Source organism: Numida meleagris, chromosome Z (assembly GCF_002078875.1).
Source record: "Numida meleagris isolate 19003 breed g44 Domestic line chromosome Z, NumMel1.0, whole genome shotgun sequence".
Classification (NCBI taxonomy): Eukaryota; Metazoa; Chordata; class Aves; order Galliformes; family Numididae; genus Numida; species Numida meleagris.
Window position 1 is genome coordinate 57,053,894 of NC_034438.1, and position 22,837 is coordinate 57,076,730.

At 38.3% G+C, this 22,837-nt stretch overlaps 2 protein-coding genes across 7 annotated transcripts in view; one reads left to right on the forward strand and one right to left on the reverse strand.

Moving 5' to 3' along the window:
- On the reverse strand, positions 1,380-14,057 carry ARSK (arylsulfatase family member K). 2 transcript variants are annotated; one of them, XM_021380281.1, is made up of 8 exons: positions 13,856-14,057; positions 12,283-12,412; positions 10,202-10,361; positions 8,340-8,622; positions 7,235-7,406; positions 5,634-5,858; positions 3,435-3,659; positions 1,380-3,353 (listed from the first exon to the last, which is right to left on the reverse strand). In XM_021380281.1, the coding sequence occupies exons 1-8, from the start codon at positions 13,982-13,984 to the stop codon at positions 3,070-3,072; spliced, it is 1,608 nt and encodes a 535-aa protein (XP_021235956.1). In that variant the 5' UTR covers positions 13,985-14,057; the 3' UTR covers positions 1,380-3,069. The 2 variants fall into 2 exon arrangements, with proteins under 2 accessions (XP_021235956.1, XP_021235957.1); XM_021380282.1 differs by lacking the exons at positions 12,283-12,412; positions 13,856-14,057 and adding an exon at positions 12,215-12,236.
- The window catches only part of TTC37 (tetratricopeptide repeat domain 37), a 46,483-nt gene continuing 37,684 nt past the window's right edge, over positions 14,039-22,837 (forward strand). The window contains exons 1-9 of one of the 5 annotated variants that reach the window (XM_021380275.1): positions 14,039-14,127; positions 14,256-14,366; positions 15,427-15,524; positions 15,999-16,142; positions 17,182-17,273; positions 17,860-17,935; positions 19,831-19,971; positions 21,495-21,593; positions 21,685-21,793. In XM_021380275.1, coding sequence (XP_021235950.1) covers positions 15,435-15,524; positions 15,999-16,142; positions 17,182-17,273; positions 17,860-17,935; positions 19,831-19,971; positions 21,495-21,593; positions 21,685-21,793 — 751 coding nt within the window. In that variant the 5' untranslated portion in view covers positions 14,039-14,127; positions 14,256-14,366; positions 15,427-15,434. The other 4 variants (XM_021380278.1, XM_021380277.1, XM_021380279.1 and 1 more) reach the window with 4 other exon arrangements.

Consider the following 22,837-nt stretch of genomic DNA (forward strand, 5'->3'; position numbering starts at 1 on the left):
CTTTTCATACCCCCTCAGTGATTAGTCCCATAATCAGAAAGAAATCCCAGACACCCTTCTACTGGTTTGTCATAGCCTGCCAAGCGGGGTTTTTTAGTTCTTTGTCTGCTGCACTGTGCACATGTTTATGGTGTCAGTAACACTACCAATACGAGGGAAGGAATTAGGTCAAATCAGGGCAAGACTTGCTGGGTCTTCAGCAGGACTTTTCCCTGTGGTCCTTCTAGGCCACAGATCAGCGCCAGTTCAGTGATGCAGGATTTGAGGATCACTGCATACTTCGTCTCTGACTCACACCTGCCTGTCCAAAGGTCTTGAATATGTTTTTTACCTACATTTCACTCTTCTCTATGAGTATCATGTCTTGGATCAAAAAATGGTAGGTGCATGTGTTGTACCAGAGTTAAGGCACCAGATTCTGACAAGTAGCTACAGCATCTAAAACTCAACAGCCTTCCTCCCACAAAGTTAGGCTTAATGTGGATTTTCCTTGAAAAATATATTGTTCTGAAAACAGGAACTTTGTGTGGCATTTTTACAGAACATCACTACAGTAATTCATGTCAACTCGTAATTCACATTGATGGTAAAAATTTGTAAAGGTTGGTAAAGCTTTTAGTGAGCTATATAATTGGGATTTAACTTTGCTCACCAAAAAGAAAGAAAGATGAAGCCTAAATCACCACCCAGCAGGCAGAAAAGAAGGGCTATACAGAGCATCAAGGTGACTTTTGGTCAAGATCTCTTTATCTAGTGCAGAATGGCGCTTACTTTGGCCATGCTGGACAAATATTTTTAATTTATTTTTAATTAATTGCCAGTTTTGATAGCTTCTGTTTTTACGTTTAACCATGCTTACATTTTTTTTACCCAGATACTTGATGCTCTAACAAGGCAGATGTACTAGCATAACCATGATAGTGCAGCTGAATATGACAATGTTGCTAAATGTTTCAGTTTTGTACTTAAATTAGTTCAGTTACCAACATAAGTAGATTGTTTAATGCAAATAGAGGCAGTGAAGTCTTAGGAGGCCTTTTTTTCTTTTGCCTTCTTTCTGGCTAAAAACTCATGAAGTTCAAGCTTTGCTTTTAATAAATAAAATGCTTTCTGGTTAAATAAGCATTTTAAGAAGACTGGGTACAATAATAAGTACGTGTGTGTCACAGAATCCCAGACTCTTTGAGGTCAGAAGCACCTCTGAGTTCATCTGGTCCAGCTCCTGTTCAAGCAGGCACACCCAGAGCATGTTACCTAGAATCAACACAGCACTGCATTCACAGAATTGACAGAACACAGTTTTCCATAGTGATATATTTAAACATAAAAAAAACCCACACAAACACACACCAAAAGGAAAAAAAAACACACAAAACACGTACAGCCCGCCAACACTTTATTTTGCTGTATTCCCTACAGTGAGTTCCAACCTGCCAAGAACTTTGTAAAGAGATCAGTTTATTATTTTCACTGACAAATGTGCCTTCATACAGACTTTTTTTCCTCTATTTATGCAGCCAATTCGTTACATTGCTGTGTTTTTTTTACATCTTAGCAAAAATTACAATGGCATATTCTAAAAGGCTTAAAGGTTTATGTATTAACTTGCTCCATGACTAAAAAAAAAAAGGAAAAAAGGGGGGAAAAATAAAACCAAAGCAATAAGTAGCATAAGATTATTCTTAATGTTCTATGAACAATAAGAAAAGTAACATATTCATGAATATATGCAGCTAACTAATAGTGTAGTAAGCAGTTTACAAAATGCAGATAGGGTGCTTAGCTATCAGAAAATACACATATTTTTCCTGTTTATTTTTTTTTTCAGCTTACCATTACTGCTGAGTACATCATTAAAATTCCTGACAGCATTTAGGCATGAGTTATAATGTCATCCTGAACTGCTACTATAGCAGCACCAATAGTGTCCAAGAATAAGCCCCCATATGTGCTGCTACAAGCATTTTTCACTAAGGAAAAGTTGACTTACCAGTTAAATTTTACCTTCTTCCAAAACTCCTTTGGTGTTTTATTTAATTACTTAGCTACATCCCTGGCCTAATGAGAAATAGTAGTTTTATTTCCTTTTTTTTTTTCTTTTCTGCAAGCTTCAACTGCATGCCCTCTGTGTATATTTTATGTTCAAACTTTGCACATTACAATATTTACCTGCAGAATTTAACTGCACAGTGGAGATCCACTCAATCAGTTTTCAACTTAATGCTGTGCAAATCCCATTATTACTTTTCAGAAAACAGCTCTAATCACAGGTTTGGTCTGAGGGATTTATTTTTGTTGTTGTTGAGTTGTTGCTTTTTTCCCCCCTGTAATTTCCAACAATGAACAAAGACCAATTTCTCTTCATTGAAAACATACTTAATGAGTAGCCTGTGGGTAGCCAGAGCATCTGAGTAGTATTATGCAACTGTTTTGAAGAGTGCTGCATGGTAAGTCCAGATCCAAAAGCCAGAGATAAGAAGCCCTATCTTCAAATATGATGATGAATGAAAATGGAATGAAGAAATATTAAGTAATTGAATAAAGTGCATTAATGTTCAGGCCACTAGTTGCTATCTTTCTGATGAAATTCTAACCTCTGCAGCATCTCGAAAGTGGATGACTACATATTTGTAATGGACAATCTGCCTTGGTGGAAAGTTGGCTCTGGCATACTCTAATGTAACAGGTATCCCACCATAATACATAATATAATTCTTGCTTTAACCTGTCATTAAAAATGCAAATTCCTGTTAAGTTCCAACACTTAATACTCTGCATTTTGGCAACCAGCTATATGTCCCATAGACATAATTAGAACTTATGTACCATTCTTTCTATGCATACTTACATGCTACAGAATTTTAACATGTAAAAGCTAGATTTGTTCTGCAGGCCAGTTACATAAAACACTTTGGGCTTTCTAGCACAACGCAGTAATTCTTCAGGCATCTTTGCTTTAAATAGCTTATATAAGATAATAATTCTAACAATTGAAATACAACAGAAAATTACAAATGGAGAATGTTTCCATCTCCTCAATCATGTTAAGTCTGTGACATTTTTATTTTATTAATATATTTGTTCTCTTTGGCTGAGCCACCTGTCAATTGCATTCTCATACTTTTTTGGTTCCTTTAACCAGTCTTGATGCCATCTAAGGTTGGCAATAACATTTGAGTAATTCTGCCCCAAACTTTGTTTCCAGCTGATAAACTGTCTTTTGTTATAGTTCTGAACAGATGAAGAAACCCTTGGATAGTTTACTATAGAGCGAAGTATTTCATCCAAGGAATGTACAGTTTCTGGGAATTTTATGGCAACATTTGTCAGCTCATCTGGATCAGCAGAAAGGTCTGGAACAAATAAAAAGGCAGTTAAGAGTCAATTTGCATTTAAATAAACCGATCAGTTAGGACACAAGAATTATAACATACCAAACAGTTGTGGAGGCACTGAAATGCCATCTGAGTATGTGATATATTTCCATTGATCAGTTCGAAGCATGTATGTGGAAGCATTCACATTGCAGCCATGGAACTCACTCAACACCCATGAGGGCCGAGGCCCTCTGCATGACACTTCATCCTCCACATTTTCAAGCAGCAGTGGTAAAAGAGAATATCCACTGAGGTTCTGCAGGACAGGAATTCTTGCTAGATCTAAGCAAAGATAAACATATTCAAAGTTCCACTGCAGGTACCGTGATGAACAAAGACTTACATAATGCTACATGTCTCTGAAAATATACTGCAATAAACCAGATATTACTAGAACACAGAAACTCAAAAACATGCAAATAACAAAATATCTTTAAGAAACTTCCTGAATTCAGTTGCTCGCCATCTTCATCCAAAGCAGTATCAGCTCCATCTAGGTCAATCTTTAAAACATTTGTTAAAACTCATATCTATAGCATCTAGTGACACGTTCGGCTTTTTTATTTTTTTATGCCCTTCCCATATTCTCTGACCACCTCAGACTGACACAGCATGAGGGAACCCTACAACCTCAATACCCATTCAACCTGCCTGGTCTAACACTTGCTTTGGCAGTAATGGTGCTTAGCTCCTAACCAGCATTCTTCACCTATGACTAGAAAAATACTGTTCAAAAGGTGGTCATTATAGTTATCACTTATATATAGCTGGTGGCAAAACTCAGGAACGAGGGCACTTCGTAGGGCTGGAGATAAAGATGGTACCAGAGGTGGTTTCGATACAGTGCACACATTGAAAATACACAAGATGACTCCATAGCCTACTACAGATGCTCTTACAGCCTACTGGAAAATCCTCTAACTTGGATAAGCCCCTTTGTATAAAATTACATCACAAATATCTCCAGCTCACAGGAAAAGGCTCCCACCAAGGAGGGATCTCCAGGAAGAAATCCTTCCTCAGGGCCAGTCAGCCCTTAAATGAGGCCTAAGAGGGGTGGAGCCTGGCTCTACCCCTTCTGGCTGCACAGGAGAATTGCCTTCACCTGTGCTCCCAGGGCTGACTGGGTCTTTCCTCCAACTGCTCAATCAGTGGTTCAGGCCATGACTCAGCAGTTCCCATACATATGGTATTGCAACTTTTATCTGTTCTGGTATAGACTTCTTTATACAGATTTAGTACCAGAATCTGGAAGAGAAAGAAGAAAGCTACTCTGGTTTTATGCTATCTTCAACTTGACAAGTGTTTCAAAAGTTTTGAGAAGAGACAAGCAGATAAGTATCCTTTGTTTTGTTTATAAAAAAATCCACTTAAAATAAAGTAGAAAAGGATTTTCTCTGGCTTTTACTGCTAGAAGTACAGTATTATCTTTTGCCCCACATACTCTCAGACAATTACAGCCTGCTTCTGATACTTTTTAAATAAAGAGATTTGCAGAGTGCTTTGAAAAATACATATTTCTCATTAGTGGACTAAAACATCCTAGATAAAGCCTGAAATGGTGGCTAACATTTAGTTCCAAAAGGATTCATATCTTGTCTGATCTATCACAGGTAACAGTTCAAAAGTTCACTCCTAGAAGTAACTTAATGAGAGTCCTTTTCAACTGTTTCACTGCCCCATAAAGAATATTTCCACATCCAAGAAGATAAGCATGATATACATTATCATACCTTATTATACTTGCCCACATCAATTGTACATTTCCTATACAAAAGTCTACACTAAGGTTCTTCCAGTTGACACTATATAAAGGGAATTCATTTGATAACATAACAAAAGTGCTATTCTTTTGGGTATACTCCAACTCTGGATGCATTTACATTCTGATTTCTATAGTGAACCGCTCAATATGAAGGCTAGCAGGGATTACTCTTGTCTAAACTGTGTCAGATTAGTCATTATCTCCCAATACATTGTTTAAACAAATAATCCCAAATAAAATCATTTTTGTGAGAATTGTGAGAACGATAGTAACCATAAAAAGGAAAGTCACCAATTTCTTTATTTACTTTTTATACATCCTTCTTGCATTTTGCGTAAGTCCATGTGTGTGCTCCCCTCATTATTCATCACCTCCTGTTCTGTTACTATATTGTTTCAAAAAGTGGAGACATAATTTTGACTATAATACAAGTACACAATAATAATTAGTAACTTAAAAAAAAAAGAATAATTTTAAATGACTTAACTCACCAAGCATGGTAGGATATATATCCACCAGAGACACCACAGCTGATACTTGCTGCTGTTCTTTTATGCCTGGGCCCATAACTAGAAGAGGAACATGGGAACTTCCTTCATACATGCTCATTTTATAGAACTGACGGTGTTCCATAGCAAGTTCTCCATGATCTGAAGTGAACATAACAACCGTTTTTTTAAGAAGCCCAGTATCTCTCAGAACCGAAATAATCTCTCCTGCAACAAGAAAAAGGTTTTCAAAAAGATAGGTTAGATATTCTTTGAACTTCTGTACCTATACAGTGGCGTGCAAGTCCCAAAAAATCCTATTCAAAGGCTTGCGAAATCCTATCTCTGCCACAAGAGACAAAATTCAAAACATCTAGCCCAGAACAACACACAGCAGTATGTGAGTTGCAGGAGTCTGGCTCCCAGCGCAACCTGGAGGGCACTGAACAACTATAAGAATATCAAAGAGCAAAGATGTTCTATAGGATGAGACACATTTTTGCTATAACTAATAGTTGGCTTTGCAATAGAAGTAAAATACGGCAGCAGAAGCCCAGACACTACTTTTAGGGTGAATGACTCCTCACAGTATGCACCTTATCAGTGGGTGTCTCTTCATCATGTGCCCATATCCCCACAGGAGCCTCTTGCACAGAAACTTGCGCGAGGGGGACATGGACAAGACCAATGAAGCCAGTAATTAAGCAAAGCATTTGCATATCTTTAACATTCAAACATTAAGGTGATTCTTGTTTAAACAGACTAGTTAAAAACTTAAAATAAATTACAAAGTTACAGTACAGCTCAGAATTGCTTACTTAGTTGGGCAATACCTTTATTGCCGGCAGTCCATGTTGATCTCGGTCCTTTCATAAAATGTGAAACAGTAATTATATGCCTTTTAAATTACCTAATCATTGTAAAACTACAAAAAAGATTTGCTTGCTTATTCATGAATTTCATATTATAAGGCAAGAAAATTCTTGTTCTTTCATCATCACTATTCAAATTAAGAAATAAAATGCCCTAAATTATGACCACCTCGCATTGTAATAGTCGTGCATGCAGATCTTACCACAAACTAGGAAGAACTCAGGCTGCTTAATTCATTCTTTTGTCCTCTTCATTTTCAACAATACGCTGCTAAGGAAGCCTTCAAAGGTAACTTTATTGCTTAATTCATGATTCGTAGTTGTCATTGAATCCAGACACTTAAAATCAATCTCCAGGCAAAGTGCTTACAATCTCAAAGTTCTGTTTCCTTCTGTATTTCTATTTTTGCAACTATCACTTAAAAGAATATTTATTTCCTCTTGTGCATGTATCCAACAAAGCTTTACTGTACCAATCTACCTTCTACTGTTTCACTCATGGGCCTTGTTAGTACCTTTCAGAATGAATTCACCAGGTAATACCCTTAAAATCTATCCAGTTACTTACTGAATAGATTGATTAAGCAACATCTATGCAACTTACACCTAGATCTGCATTGTATGGTTTTGTTTCATTATTCCAAAAGACTGGCTCTATCAGCATTTTATTTTAAATTTCTTTTAAAAAAAATCAGGATAAGAAAGCCCACTGTTTTATGAAGCTTTACCTACCAAGCATAGCATCTGTCTCTGCACACATAGCATAATAAAATGCTCTAATGCTTCTTACTTCTTGCTTCGTAAACTCTCCTGTGCAATTCTTGGTGTAAGATGAATAATAGTCTACTGGATGCATCTCTGAAAGTGAAGACCACGTGGGAATTTTAATAGCTTCATATTTTACCTAAAAAAAAAAAAAAAGGAAAGTAATATTAGAAACTGAATTAAACAAAATTTGAAGGAAAACGAAAGGTTTAACTTGAAACTTCTTAGCACAATTTGTCAGTTCTCACTCTGTGGTCTTTGAGACATCAGTAGCTTACGTTACATGGTGCCGCTATTTCCTCCATATTTGTATAGGTATTGAGTCAATTAGTTATAAAAGAGCTATACAAGTCAGCTACAAATGAAGACCAGGACTCAGAAATATGTGCTTTTCCAGGTTGTACCTTTTTTTAAGAGCAAGAGATACTTTAGAACCATTTTCTAGATCTGTACTCTAAAGGAATTATGGAAGCATCAGCACAGCACCTCATTAACTGTAAGATAACTATATACAACATGTATCAAAAAGATTGAGTGTTATGTGCATCTACAGAGCAACAAAGACACTTTTACTTAGTCTGGGAAGGTCTTCAGAGAAATGGGTAAGAAGTCTTGGCCTCTGGACAAAAAGCATTTGATACGTTAGTCCAATTCTCTAATACATTTCCACAGATATTAAGCCATTTAGTTAACAAGATGAACTGAAGCAAAAAGGAGCTGATCAGTTACATACAACGCTAGATCTGTATATTCTGCTAGTTCTACACACACAGACAGTTAACAGAAAAGAGACTTCTGCTTCAGAAAACCTCAAAACTGACTATATCAATTTAATGTGCGTCTAGCTATGAAGTCCAAATTTATTGATTCAGTGACAACAAACCTTTTCATTTCCTACAGCAGAACAAAATTATTTTATTTGCTTCATCAAATGTGCAACATCTCATCCAAGTACTACTTACTGTGTACTGAAATATCAAAACTGGATCTGACCTGAAAAATTACAAGGAATAAAACACATTTCATAATAAAGTTATGAACAAATTTAGATTTAACTTTCACCTGCACATACCTTTTCAAGCCAATATGGAGATGTTAAAAATGTAGATGATCCAAAATTTTCTCCTGCATAAGGTGATGGATATGGATGTGGCAAATTTAGCCCCAAATAAAGAGCAAATGGTTGAGTGAGGTTAACAGCTTCTTCCTTTATCCAAGTCACTGCTTTGTCAGTAACCTGCCAATCAGCTTCCATCACTCTCACATGCCTCCTGTCACCAGTAAGATTTACCTTGGGTCTTCCCTCTTGCCGGAGCAGGAATTTAACATCTCTAGTCCAGGCTTCCACACGGTTACTGAAAATACAGACACAAGATAGGTGCACTCAGGGAAAGTGTTTTCTTCACTTTTCCTCCACGTGAAAATAATGAAGAATTCCCGCTTAACGTCTCCTACATTTGTAGCTGCCATCTCCTTGTAATTTCTACATGAAGGAGAATTGTTATTAACTTAATCTATTTTATACCTATTTTATATTCACAGCTTTAGTCATTCTCTTCTGTTTCTCAATTTTTTTTTTTTAATTAAAAGTTAATTTCAGAATGGTACTTCTTTCAATTTCTACAGAAAAAAAATAAATTTAGAAGTAATGTCTCCACTTTGCTGACCCTGACTGACTTTCTGTCATCAATTCATACACTATTCATCTGCTAAACTGGGCCTTGGATTTTTATTATTTGAAATAGTCTCATGAGAAGTGACTTAGCTGGAGCAGGCACCTTTAGAAGCCACATTCTGGTTTAGGATTGTGCTACTATGGCTTTTTTATAACATTATCTATTACAACAAAAATCTGTAAGAGCAATTTATCTTGTACAGTTGCTTTTGATATAAATGAGAAATGCTATCACAAAAACAGAATAAGAGAGGAAAAGGATGTAGAGAGAAATAAAGTGAGGGGGGAGGAAAAGACAACACTTTTGGAACAGATTTTTAAAAGCGTTACAATTCTTCCCTCCACAAAACACTGAGAAATCTGAGGTACAGATGTCCTGGCTTCTTTGTAAGACTGAATGACAACAACTGCCAAAAAACAGGATTATGAGGAAACACTAAAATCCCTACTCATCTTAATTTTGTTCAGGGCAATTTTAATATCACCACTGAAAATCCAAGGGAACACATGAAAGTGCTCAAGATGTAACCATGCACTTTCACTGGAATACAGTATTGAAAAGTTATCCTCACTGAAATTTTACCACTGCATTTTTTATGTCCAGAATAACTAGAATTATCTGTAAGTACATTTTTAAATTAAGCCTCTGTTTAGATTAACACACATTTTCAAGCTAAATGCCCTAATCAAACTAGTTAGAGAAGTCATATATGACAAAGAGTAAAATCAGATGTGGGGAGAGGAGTGGTGTCTGTGTCAAATTACATACAATATCTTAATGCTGACATATAGAGAAAAACATATAATGTAGGTCAGACTGGCTGTCTAATCAGAGTGAAGATAGGATCAAGATAAAAACAAAAACAGAAAAAGCAAGCTAACAAACAAACAAAAAACACCAACCCTAAACCTCAGACCATTTCCCTCACTCTGGAGCAATACAAATGATTTTTGACACAACCAGGACTGATTCTCAGGCATAAGAGGAGAAAAAGATAAGCCAGAAATCAGAATCTTCAAAAAACCTGGTAGAGGAGTGAAAAAAGGAGCAACATGAAATTCAGTCCCTGGATGTAAAATGAAAGTGCAAGGGCTTGACAGACAATTGTTTTAAAACTTCATAAATAAATTCTGATTTCCAGTACTTTCAATGAGAATGAAGAATGATCATATCTCCTTCACTAGCAAATCGTACTCAGAGAGGCTTGCCAGACTACTCACTGCTGTCTATGCTACAGAAGGAACATCCATCTGATTACCTCACTGAATGATGTCCAGAAGTATAATCCAATTTCCCATACTTCTGTGTGTAGTAGCCATGCTTCTGCATGACATCCATCCACGTTACATAATCTGGATCTAGACCTTTGAAGTTATTCCATGATTCTGTTAAGTGAGTGAAAAGACCGCTCCACATAGCTGGAAAATAAATGAGATACGGTTTCTGAAGAGTAAGGATACTTCCTAACCGAAACTAAGTTGAGTATCCTTGAGAATGGATCTAATTATTTCAATGGTCAAAAAAATGTCAAATTGTGACCCAGCTGAGTGGGAATATAAAATGCTACTCTTCTGAATCTTATTTTCATCATCAATGTGAACATCTATTAAAATAATCCCCAGAATGGCAGAGCAAGGTCCCATCTTGTGATGCACTACGAATTCATTAAATCAAGCTTTTTTGTACATCATGAAATACTGTTATTTATTGCAGAAATAAAATGTCACAGTAGTGCAGAACCTGATGAACCATGAACGCGTACTCCAAAGCATTACCTCCTCTCATTTTAATTAGATTTTAGTGCTAAAATTAGGTACATTTCATAGAATCATAGAAAGGCCTGTGTTGAAAAGGACCTCAAAGATCTTTGAGGGTCAACCTCCTTGCTGAGTGCAGGGTCATCGACCACTAGACCAGGCTGCCTAGAGCCACATCCAGCCTGGCCCTGAATGCCTCCAGGGACGGGGCATCCACAACCTCCTTGGGCAACCTGTTCCAAAATTCTCTTCACATTTGTGAAGAGAATTAGAGTATGTTATATTTATAAATACTACATGTCCTCAGTTTTATCCTTTTCATGTAATCTACTTCACTACTAGCTGTAGAAACAAAGCCAGATTCTTAAAAAGGGGACAAAAAGAAATGAGACCAAGGTAAGATTTGAAAGGAACTATAAGAAAAATTTCTATTAGCCTCTTGTCCCATTTCTTTGTGGCCTGTCAAGAATCATTGGCTCTTCCCCATGCCAATTTAGGGCCAAAGGTCAGTCCTAAAGCAAAATGAACCTCTTCTAAGCAATGGAAAATTCACTAACACTAAAACCCAATAACACCATATCAAAGCAATACCCTTACTGTCCCCACCAATGCCTCAGATCACACCCAGCTTGTTCTTTTCCTCCTAGCACAGTCTCTGACTCCTCCACAGCAGATGTATCCTCAGCTCTTTGCAGGGCTTCAAGCTACTGGCTAAACAAGAGATGCCCTCTGGTTCAGAACTGCACTTGTGATGACCAACCAGTATTCCTGATAATGCCAATGGACAACTTGAAGTGCTAAACAAAGTTGATGGTCTGTTGGATTCATGATGTAGCCTCTTACTCACTTTGAGAACTAGCTGCTACCTTCACAACATTTCTTAAAATTGAATAAACTAACAGGAGAATATTGTTCTCAGCAATCAGCAGTCAAAAATAAGAAAACAGGATTGAGAGCGTGCTTATGTAATCTTAACTCACTTACAACTTGACCTTGAGAAACAGAAGGAGTAGCTAGGTTCTTACAAAATGGAATACAGCAGTAAAATTGGCTTCTTGTGCCTGCTGTAGTCAGGAGAGGATGCTTCTTCCAATTTATGGATGAAAAAAAAAACTGGCATTTTCCCTTCAGCTGTAGAAGACATTTAATTTATATCATTTCTGGAGCATCTTTGCAACAACTGAGAAGGCTAAAAAAACTTTGAGATGTAAACTTGATTTAAGAATATAGCTTCCTTCTGACTTCCCAATTTCTAAATTCTGCAAGTGGAAGTTGCATATGGGACACTGATTGCAGCAAGTAAAGAATACTTAAGTACGTAACTGAAGTTGCTAAAGGATATGTCATGTATTTAACAGCGTTAGGAATAAATGTAAACTGCACAAGAAACAGAAAAGAAATAACAGATCAAACATCAAAATACTGTATAAATTCCAGATACTACCAAAAAAATTAATCGGTCTTACTGAGAAAAACACAGCAAAGCTCCCCTAATCTCAAGGCTTTGAACTTACCGTACATTTAAATTGACATAGGCAAGTATTAATCATTTGCATTTATCTGATGTTTCTCCTGATCCTACCTGCACGAGAAGGACAACAAATTGGAGAGTTGGTATAGGCATTGAGAAAGACAGAGCCATATCTTTTCATAAAATTTATGAAAGGCAAATCCACAGTCTGATTTCCTGGATAAAATGTCAAACGTCCATCCTGCAGTCAAATAGAGTAACAGCATGTAAGCATCACTGTCCCAAATTACTGCCTGCAGTAATTTATAGTTTATTAACTTGAAGCTGTATTACTCAAATGCAGCTGATTCTGCTCACATATGTAAAATAAACAGTCAAGAAGATCTAATTACAACACTATAAAGTGCATTATTCACGCACAGACACACACACACAAAAGGCAATGCAAAAGACAACTATATGTCTACAGCTACCTAAAGGAGGCTGTAGCAAGGTGGGGGTCAACCTCTTCTCCCAGATAACTATTGATAGGATGAGAGAGAAAGGCCTAAAGTTGCACCAGGAGAGTTTCAGGTTGGATATTAGGAAAAATTATCCTCAGAACAAGTGGTGAGGCATTGAAACAGGCTGCCTAGGGAGGTGGTGAAGGTTTTCAAGAAATGTGTAGACTGGGTATTATGTGACATGGTTCAGTGGCCATGGCAGCAATGGATTGATGGTTGGATTATGTCTTACTGTGCTTTTTCTGTGCCTCGTCAGGTATGTTTTTTAATTCTGACTGTAATTTTATTAGTGTAATCTTCCAGGATAGTATGTGGGAGAACAAGAAAAAATAGCAAAATTGGGTGAGAAAAAATCCCAAGAATTGCATTCTACTTTCTTCAGGATTCCCCACAGCCAGGTACTGATCAGCTATATGCAAATTTACAAAGAATACTGCATGCAACCAGACTTTACAAGGTGTCAAAAAACAAACAAACAAAAAAAAACACCCCCAAAACAACCTCACTACACACCACAAAAAAAGCTAGAACAACAACAACAAAACACCCAAGAACCTTCTTGTTTGCATGCCAGCATACAGAGGCCTGCTTCAGATTTGTCTGCAGCTTCAGCAAGCATCTAGAAAGAAAATGGCCTTTAACAAACTGCTAACAATTAAAATTGGGCATTTTTCTAGTAAATAGTAATTTTAGTAAAAACTGAACATTTAGAGAAAAAAAACATTCAAAAAATTTGAATGTGAAGAGAGCTGATGTTTTCACAATTATAACAATAAGAAAAATACGCTCAGGGGAACTAAAGTAAGAAAAGGAGCTATTGCTTCTTCTTTGAAATCACAACTAACAAGTGTCTTCCGAAGCGTTTTGAACATGGATAGCATATTTTCCACATAGACAGGAAGAATTATTCCACGAATGACAGGCAGCATGCAACTGCGCCACCAAGGACGGCAGAGCAGGCTGAGGGGAAGCCTCATGGCGGCTGCAGCTCCTCGCAGCGAGCGGAGGGGCAGCGCTGAGCCCTGCCCTCTGGGGACAGCGGTACCGGTTTGTCCTGGCCGAAGGACCGGAGGTAGCACTGTGCGACGGGGGCAGCACTCAACACAGCCATCATCACACCTGGAACTTGGCCACAAGTGCGGTGTAAACGTGAAATGCCCCACAGAGCCACAGCTACTCACGAAAGAGTCGCAGGCCACCAGCACCACGTTGGGCCGGGAGGAATGTCTCGCCGGCCTCGGCGCTGCGCAGTACGCGGCAGCCATAAGGAGCAACCCCCGCGGCAACACCAACCGCCCGCCGCCCCACATCACGCCGCACACAGCCTCCCCGGGCGCGGCGGGCGGCAGAACTACAGCTCCCAGCCTGCCCCGGGGCGGGGCGCGTCGGCACGTTGACGTTGTGGAGGAGTGCGCATGTGCGCAGGCCGCGGCGGCGGATGCGGGGCTGTGAGGTGCGGCGCGGCGGGGCGAGGTGCCGAGCGGAGCGTGTCTTGTGGCAGCCGCTCTGCCTCCGGGTGCGGGAGCGGGACACTCTCTGAGGCATCGAGTGGGGGTTACGTGTCTTCTCTGTTCTCTGCAGGTGGACATGGAGCCCAGGCTTGATCTCTCCCGGTGTTTTTATAGTTGCGATGACTGAGGAGCCCGGCCCTCCTCGGCAAGCTGTCTTTCTCTCCAGGAGCTGCTGAGTGGTGTGAGTGTGTCAGATTTGTTTTGAATTATCTTGTCACCTTGAGGGATTCTCATATCAGCCATCTTTCTTGGCCCTTACATGATTAGTATGCTTCTAGGCCTATAGTCCACCTTTTGCTCTTTGGCCTCTACAAGCTGCTTTTCCATCTTTTCAGCCTCTTTTAGTGCCTCACCAGCAGCGTTGTTTCTCCATTGCATCCCATTTGGCCAGTTTTATGATGTTTTTAGAGTTTGTTGTAGGTTAAATATGAAACATGACTCCAACTGGTATATGATTGAGGCGGGCTTTACAAACAAGAGTGCCTTTTTTGTCCTTTAAAGCTGCTTCATTCTTTGTGCAGCTGCAGTTGGAAGCAGGGTCTGTTCTAGTTGTGTGAGAAGGAATAGGAGCGCTGCAGGTCCTACATGAGTGCTGGTGATATGCTGAGCATCATCCTGCTACAGACGGTGAGCAGGAAAATCTCAGCTTCTTAGGAACCCCTTGGGAACATGTCCAGTGCTCGCTGCTTAAGCAAAACTGTATGCTGTGTCCTTCTTAGAATGAATCACATAATAACTGGGGCTGGAAGGACCATCCAGTTCAGTCCTGGTGGTTGTCACCCACAAGATCATGCTGCCCGGGACCCTACCCAAACTGCCTTCAGCACCTTCAGGGGTGCTGTACCCACAGCTTCTCTGGGCAGCCTGTGTCTCACCACCCTCATGTGCTGACATTCCAGCAATCTCACTAAAGTGACTGTCATATAACACCTCTCATCCAATTTAAAATTATCACAGAATGAAATTTGAGTTAAGGTTTAAGATGAATACTTTGTATCATTTAATTCTTTGGAATAGTGGTGTAATCCTTCATAGGAGCTAAGTGTAACTAATACATTTTAACCAAATTGTTTGTTTCGGCATTTTTTTAGGGAATTGATCTTTCAATATGCGTTCTGGCATGTTGCAGTATAGTCCCATGTTTGAAATGCTTTCTTTATGCTATTATGGTAGGACATAAGTAGTATTTTGAGTTCATTATGTCCTTCTCTAATAATTTATTACATGTTGTTTTTACTTAGCAGCAACAATGTCAAATAAGGAGGTGAAGGCAGCATTGAAGAGCGCTAGAGAAGCCATCAGAAATAAGGAATATAAGGAAGCCTTAAAACACTGCAAGGTAATTATTATTATTTCATTGGAAATTAGTAATTTTTGCGCTTCTTGTATTTGCTGTTCCCATACACCTAGAACTGTATAGTTAAGCTAAGTGATGCATCTCATTGATGGAAGAGTTGAGATTGATTACGCAAGTATATTTCTATTTCCTTTTGCTATAGCGTGTATAGCTTATGTATGGATATGAGAACATTAAGACTATAGTAGTGATGATCAAAATTCATTTATAATCTACGCCTTGACAGGAAACCTTTAATTGCTCTGCTGCAGCTATGTTAACTGGCAGAACAGTTCAAATATGAAACCTTTTGTGGCATAAAAAGCTGAAGTGAATCTTACCCTTTTCCAAAAAATGAGCTAGTTTCTAGAATTACTATGAAGAAGAATTAACCAAACTTTATGAGAAAAGTCAGTGCATGAGTCTGTAAGATGCATCTCATTCATCAGTTTCACCTAAAAAAATGTTTATTTCTAGGCAGTCTTGAAGCAAGAAAAAAATAACTACAATGCTTGGGTATTTATTGGCCTGGCAGCTGCTGAGTTAGAGCAGCCTGATCAGGCCAAAGGAGCGTATAAGAAGGCTATTGAACTTGAACCAAACCAGTTACTGGCGTGGCAGGTAAGTGTATGTCCAGATGCAGTTGTTTTTTCCATGAAAAATGTTACTGCAGGGTTAAATTTGGGAAGAAAGGAAACTTGCATTGTGTTTCCGTCAGGCACTTAACTGTTCTGAAGCTTTGCAGTAGCAGAAGTGTTGTCAGTGTCCGAATTAAGAACTTCCATGGTTACTTGTGTGCAGCAGAATGAATTTTAGTTCCAGTATAGTAAAGTTCCAGTATACTTAAGTAGACAAGAGAGCAGTGAAACACTCTAGGGAGAACATGAGTTAAGACACACATAGCCAATTCATCCGTGCTCTGAAATACCATACTCATAGCTTAACAAATATTTGACAGTGCTTCTTTCATAAGAAAGAAAATGTTTTCTCTCGTGTCTTATATTTTCAGCATGAAATAGATTGTTCTTTATTTTTGTTGTTCAAAAAATAACATTGTACCTTTTAAAACAGCAGTGTGTTGGATGGTGTGTACATGACAACTCCTAGTAGTATATGGCTATAACATATTTGGATGATGGAGCACTAGGTTGCATGGTAGATCTGTCTCTCAGATGCCAGTATCCAATATTTTCTAATGTTGTAAGGCTTTGCATCTTCAATATAAATAGCTTTTTAAAGTATAAATGCTGGTGCCCAATTTCGAGGTATATTGAAATATTGTTAGTTGCCTAGCAGTCATATTCTGGCCTTCTGTTACAATACAAGGTGGTATGATACTTAGATATAGAGCATTTATCTTATGGCTTAGTGTGTTTTGTGTATAGTACATCTTGCAGAGAAGATCGTTTAACGTTTACAAGTTTCGAATAGTTGTCAGTATTAGAACAGGAAGTGAGGAAAGCTGTTCGTGTAAAATAGATTGAGAAGTCTCAGCTGAGATTTTGCTCAGATATTGCTACATTAACATACGAGCCCATCAAAGTGGGGCAGGATATATAAGTATGCATATGTATATTTTAGGCAGAACTTGCAATGTAAATATAACTCATAACTGCAGACATCAAATATTGTCATCTGTAATTATTATTATTTTTTACAGGGATTAGCAAATTTATATGAGAAATCCAACCAAACAGATGTCCAAGGAGACTTAGGAGATGTTTACCAAAAGCTCTTGGAACTCTATGAAAGGTAAACTGTATTGAATACCATAATTCAGTCTAAGGTTTCTAGCTCAGTGAAGTTACCACTGGATAAAGTGTTTGTTACTTTGTTTTTCTGTATCTGTACAAGATCATTGTTTCTATTCCTTTTGACAGGGAAGAAACTTCTGTAATAGTTGCAGTTGAGTTGCAATTTTGAAAATTGTTATCCTTTGTCCTCTCTTTAAGATCACTGCCTTAAAGCATGTTGCAGGGATGGTTCCAAGCTTGCATTAATGAGTAGGCTTAACTTCCCTCCTTTATGATCGCAGTCTATGACACCCAGCTCCTATAGATGCAGTTCTAAACAAAGGTAACTCAGCTGTCATGGTAGTTCACTGGAGCATTACATTTGTTTTCTGAATTTGAAAGTAGTTCAAAACAAAAAGCCCAGTTGTTAAAGTAATTGTTTATCCAAAGCAGCAATGAGTAGAAGTTTCAAGGCAGTTTATAGTATTTGTTCTAAGTATTTGTTTGGCAACTGTGAAGTTATAAGAAAACTTTATTTGACAGAATTGGAAAGTTGTATCTCTATTTAATGGAAAGCTCAGCTTTTTTGATTTTCTTCTTTCTAGTGGAGACAAGCAGAAATGGTGTGATGTATGTAACAAGCTGGTGGAACTATATCGCCAAGGAAATAAATACTTGGAGGTAGGTGACTAATGTAATTTCTCTCTTCTGATTGGAAGGAAATTTCTTGTCAAAACTAACTACTCACCATCAAACAATCTGTAGTTTTTGGGCCGCAGACTACTGAAGATCTCCTCTTGGACCACAACTAGGGAGAACTGGTTTTTGACTGTTATTCTCTTCTTCCACTGCATAACAGACTTGGATGGAACCTCTTAAACTGACAAAACTTGAAAAAAAGTATTGGTGTACAGACTGAAAGGATGCAACCTCATTTTTCTGTTCTATTTCTAGAAGTCCAGTGTGATCCCAAAAGCACATTCGCTCACGGTACCTCAGAGGTCTTTGCCTGTCTTGGCCAGTTCTACATACCTGTGTAGCTTGTCTCTGGTGGGATCATTCTCTCCTAGGTTGTTCCTTCGTGCCAGGGGATGAGGTGGAATATACATAAGCCACAGACCTTAGTGCCACTCTCATGCACAAAAGTAAGGACATGCAAAGCTGCTCTGGGGCATCACAAGGTACTCCCCACTTGGCAGCAGTCTTAAAGTCCTTGTCAGCATGATTGCTGTGGAAAAAATAATTTTGTCACTTTACCACGAGGTGGAGCTGTTAAATGCCTGTACAGTTCAACAGTAGCTTTGCCTACAGCCTCTGTAGTGACATTATGGAATACTTCTTTTTGCAGTTATGCTTTTCACTTTTTCTTTACTTTTTGAAGAGTTCACTGTTGTACAAGGTAGCATGTGGTTTTAGACCATACCATGTTCCTCCTTTTCCTCCAAAAAGGAAATGAAGTATTTTATTTCTGTCTTATTGTCAAGTTGAAGGTTTTTCCTTAGCTTCAAAGCTTCTTTGCATAGCAGCTTATGATACTAAATTAAGTGATACATGTAATATACAAAGGCAGACGTACTCCACAGGAGTAGGACAGGAAACCACAAGTTAGGTGTGATAGTCCTTCTTTCTCAGTCCCGCACACTGGAATTTCAGTATGTGTTCTGTCTGTAATGCTGTAGTTCTGACAGGGCTTCAATTTATTGATCAGAGGTTATAAGAGGACTGTTTAAGTCTGTTTTTACTGTTGGTTTTCTCCAGGAACCAGTCAAAATTCATATTCTTCGTGTGGCCACTCTTACTTATCTTGGAAACTAGGCAGGTTCCAAGGTAATGTTTTGGAACCTATTACTGCTCTAATCAGAAGGCAGGTAACTCTGGGTAATCACTTTCTTTGTCACTCTGTTGTCTACCCTAGTATGGTAGGAAGCAAACTCCTTCTGTCTTCTAGTCAGGACCTACTATTTCACTCATGTCTAATCCTGTTCACAGCATTCTGCCTGCCAGTGTTTATGGTAGACAGTATAGGAAGGACTTCACCAAGACCTGTATTTCAAGGTAGTATTTTTCTTTAACAAAGGTCTTACTTAATGTGGGTAGTTATCAGCCACTGTTCCCACTGTGTGCTATAGTCTGGTGTTCACTTCCCCTCCTACAGTGTGTCTGTAACTCTATCTAATAATGAAAACTCTCATTTTTCTCCATGTACTCACTTTCTTAGTCTGCCTGGCACTGGGCTTTCTTTATAAAAAAAGCAGATCAGAATAGCTTTAATTCTTCCCTTTTCCATGCATGGCTTTGGCAGGCTGCACTGTCATTTAAATTTTTCAAGGAACAATGCAAGTATTTCTTTGCAATGGACTATTATGCAAATATAAGTGAGTGTAGTGATGGAAGTAATCTGGTAATATAACAGTGTTTAATTTAGGATGCCTGTTGACTGTTTGAAGAATGTCTTCTGCGACAGCGTTCCATTGGACCTTTCTCCAGAGAGAACTGAAACTTATTGCTTAGAGTTGACAAGATCAGATGTCCAATTTAAAGACTTACAACATAGTTCATTTGTTTCCTATTGACAGGCGGCAGAAACATGGCAGAAGCTAATAGAAGTAAAAAAGGAGGGAGGTGCAGAAAAGGCAGAACTTCATCAGCTTTGGAAGAGGATGATCCAGTTACTGGCAGATGGTGCTCAGTACCAGGATAATAAGACTGCACAGTTGGTAAAGTTTCTCAGTCCTCCTCATCTTACATTTCTGTACACAGTGCTGCTGGATTTCAGAGGAAGCCTTAGAAAACATAAAAATCATGTTAATATTTCTCACAGATGTTGAATGATACTAAGCTTTTCAGGAAAAGGTAGGTGTTTTCACCATCTGACAGAAACAATGAAGGTACAACGACCCAAAATGGTGAAACAAAGCCCTCAGATCCAAACAATTTTCCTGGAACTTCCTCATTAACTACCTCCTCAGTTTTGTGGGAGCCTAGGTTTGTGGCGTAATGTAATGATGCATTATTATGCTCCTACAAGAAGCATCCCTGCATTAACATAACTGAACAGAACAGCTCCTGGCGTATTTGTAAATTCTGACAGCATCTAGAATACAGGCATTCTCCAAAACAAGAAACTCCTCTCCTTCTGCTTCCTTGGTGGAAGGGGTTTTGTGCCGTTTTTTCCATATCTTCATACCCAGTGCTTATCCTGTGCAGGAAAATTTGAACCCAAACATTGCTTTTTCCTGCATATTTTAGACTCTCACTTCTTAGGAGAATGTTGAAGCAAACTGAATCAAACAGTAGGATCATGACTTATTCAGTGTTCTGTATGGCCAAAGTTAATTTTCTTTTATCTGATTTATCTGTTCTTGCAAGATGAAACTCTTTCAAATGAAAAAGAAGGATAGAACTTCCTGTTCCCCAGTCTGGTTGTTAGCAATGTTCACAAAAGGTAAAAAGTGTATGCTGAAATACTTCCAGACAAAAGGGAACTGAATCTATGCCTACTTCTTCAGAAGGCAAATGCTCTAAGTGCTAAAAGCTGTTATCAGGAAAAGAGGTACTGCAGACAGCGCTTGCTGTCTTTTGAGGTGGGGGTGTGGAAGGGTAATATAGAACAAGGTTACACAAAGATCAGGAATGAGATTTCATCTGCAAATCTACCATTTACTTTGTTGTTTGAGAAGCTGTGGGCAATGTTTTGCTGAAGGATGCTCGTTTGGTAGTTTGCATTTAGTAGTGCTTATGTTTTCCCATATATACATATATTCCCACACATAAATACATTTACATATTTATATACATTTATTCATTTATATATAGAGTCCAGAAATAAAAGACTAGATTTTTACAGAGCTGGGAGGGAAGGCTAACAGCTAGTAACCTAGATTTTGTTGTACCAAGTCCTCTCTGGACTGGGACTAGGTACTAGAGAGAACCTGTTCCCGCAAATTTTGTCATCTTTGTTCATATGTTATGCAAGATATATTATTGCTTCATCTTGCACTAAAAAACTAGTGTTGAGTCCTTCATGAGTACTACTTTGGTATAAGGAACTTACTTTCTTTTTCCTCTGTTCATGGTACTAGTAAAAAAACTTTATGAATATGATCCAGGAAATGTTTAGCTATGATTTAACTGCTGATAACATTTTCTCAGAGTCATTGCACTGACTTATTCAGTGTCAATTATTAAAAAAATTAATTATTTTAATTATTAAATAATTAAAAAATATTTCTTATTTCAGCTTTTGAATGCATTTGAAGAGGCACTGAACTCTGCTGACAGTGTTCCCAGTGAAGACCACCGAAATCTTTACAAAGACTTTATTCAGTCCTTGTCAAAAGTAAGGTTACGTTAATCTGTGACTATATGTAACATCCACCATCTGATAATTCACAGAGATAACTGTTTTTGTTTTCTTTTTTCCTTTCAAGTTTCCTCATGAAACAGCTAGATTGGAAAAAGCCTGTGATAATATGTTGGCTTTATATCCTACTGTGTGTTATCCTTTAGAAGTACTTTGCTTGTACTTCGTTCAGTCAGGTGAGTAGGATGGGTGTAGATATTTTGGAAGTCTGAAAATATTTTTTTTTTTGTAGTTAATTTTGTGACAGTCTTTTTAACAATTTTTTACCTTTCACAGCTAAATACAGGTGCGCTTTATTTCCTGTTACGTTTTGCCTGTCTATAAATGAAAAGTGTTCAGTTGTATGCTGTTGTGATTTAACTCAGCAGGCAGCTCAGCACCATACAGCCATTTGCTCTCTGCCCTGCCAGTGGGATGGGAAAGGAATCGGGAAAAAAATAAAAGCATATGCTGAGTTGAAGACAGTGTAATAGGACAGAAGAGAAAGAGAAAATATTTGTTATTACTGTTAAAGCCATACACTAAACAAGTGGCGCACAACACAGTTGCACACCTCCAGTCAACCAGTGCCCAGCCAGTCCCTGAGCAGCAGCAGCCTACTGGCCAGTTCCTTGCAGTTTTACAATTCCATCTGGTACTGTATTGGATGGGATATCCCTTTAGCCAGTTTTGGTCAGCTTCCCTCCCAGCTCCTTCTGTACCTCTAGCCTCTGTGCAGGCAGGGCAGCGTGAGAGGCTGAAAAGTCTTTGTCTTGTGTAAGCACTGCTCAGCAACAGCTAAAACATTGATATGCTGCTAACATTATTTCCATCCTAAATCCAAAACATAGCACCATACCAACCACCATGAAGGAAATTAACTCTACCCCATCCAAAACCAGATAAGGTTTATAATTTCTTGGTACTGTAGCTGAATGGTGATTGTAAATTGGCAAAAGAAACAAACTAAAAGGACAAAAAAAGATCAAAACTGGCAACACACCAAGCTACAGATAGAATGCCTTATAAAATTCTAGAACAGTCTCGCCAGATAAATGATTTAAGCTTTACATTCAATAGCATCTGTGATTTATAAGCTTCTTAAGCTTAGAAGAGTGAATGGAGAAATTAACCAATTCTCTAAGGTTGAGGAATGGCTGTGTTTAGGTTATTCTTGGCAAAGAAAATCCCTCCTGACTAAAAATAAGGATCTGTGAAATTGTTAGCCAGAAAGTTTTGTA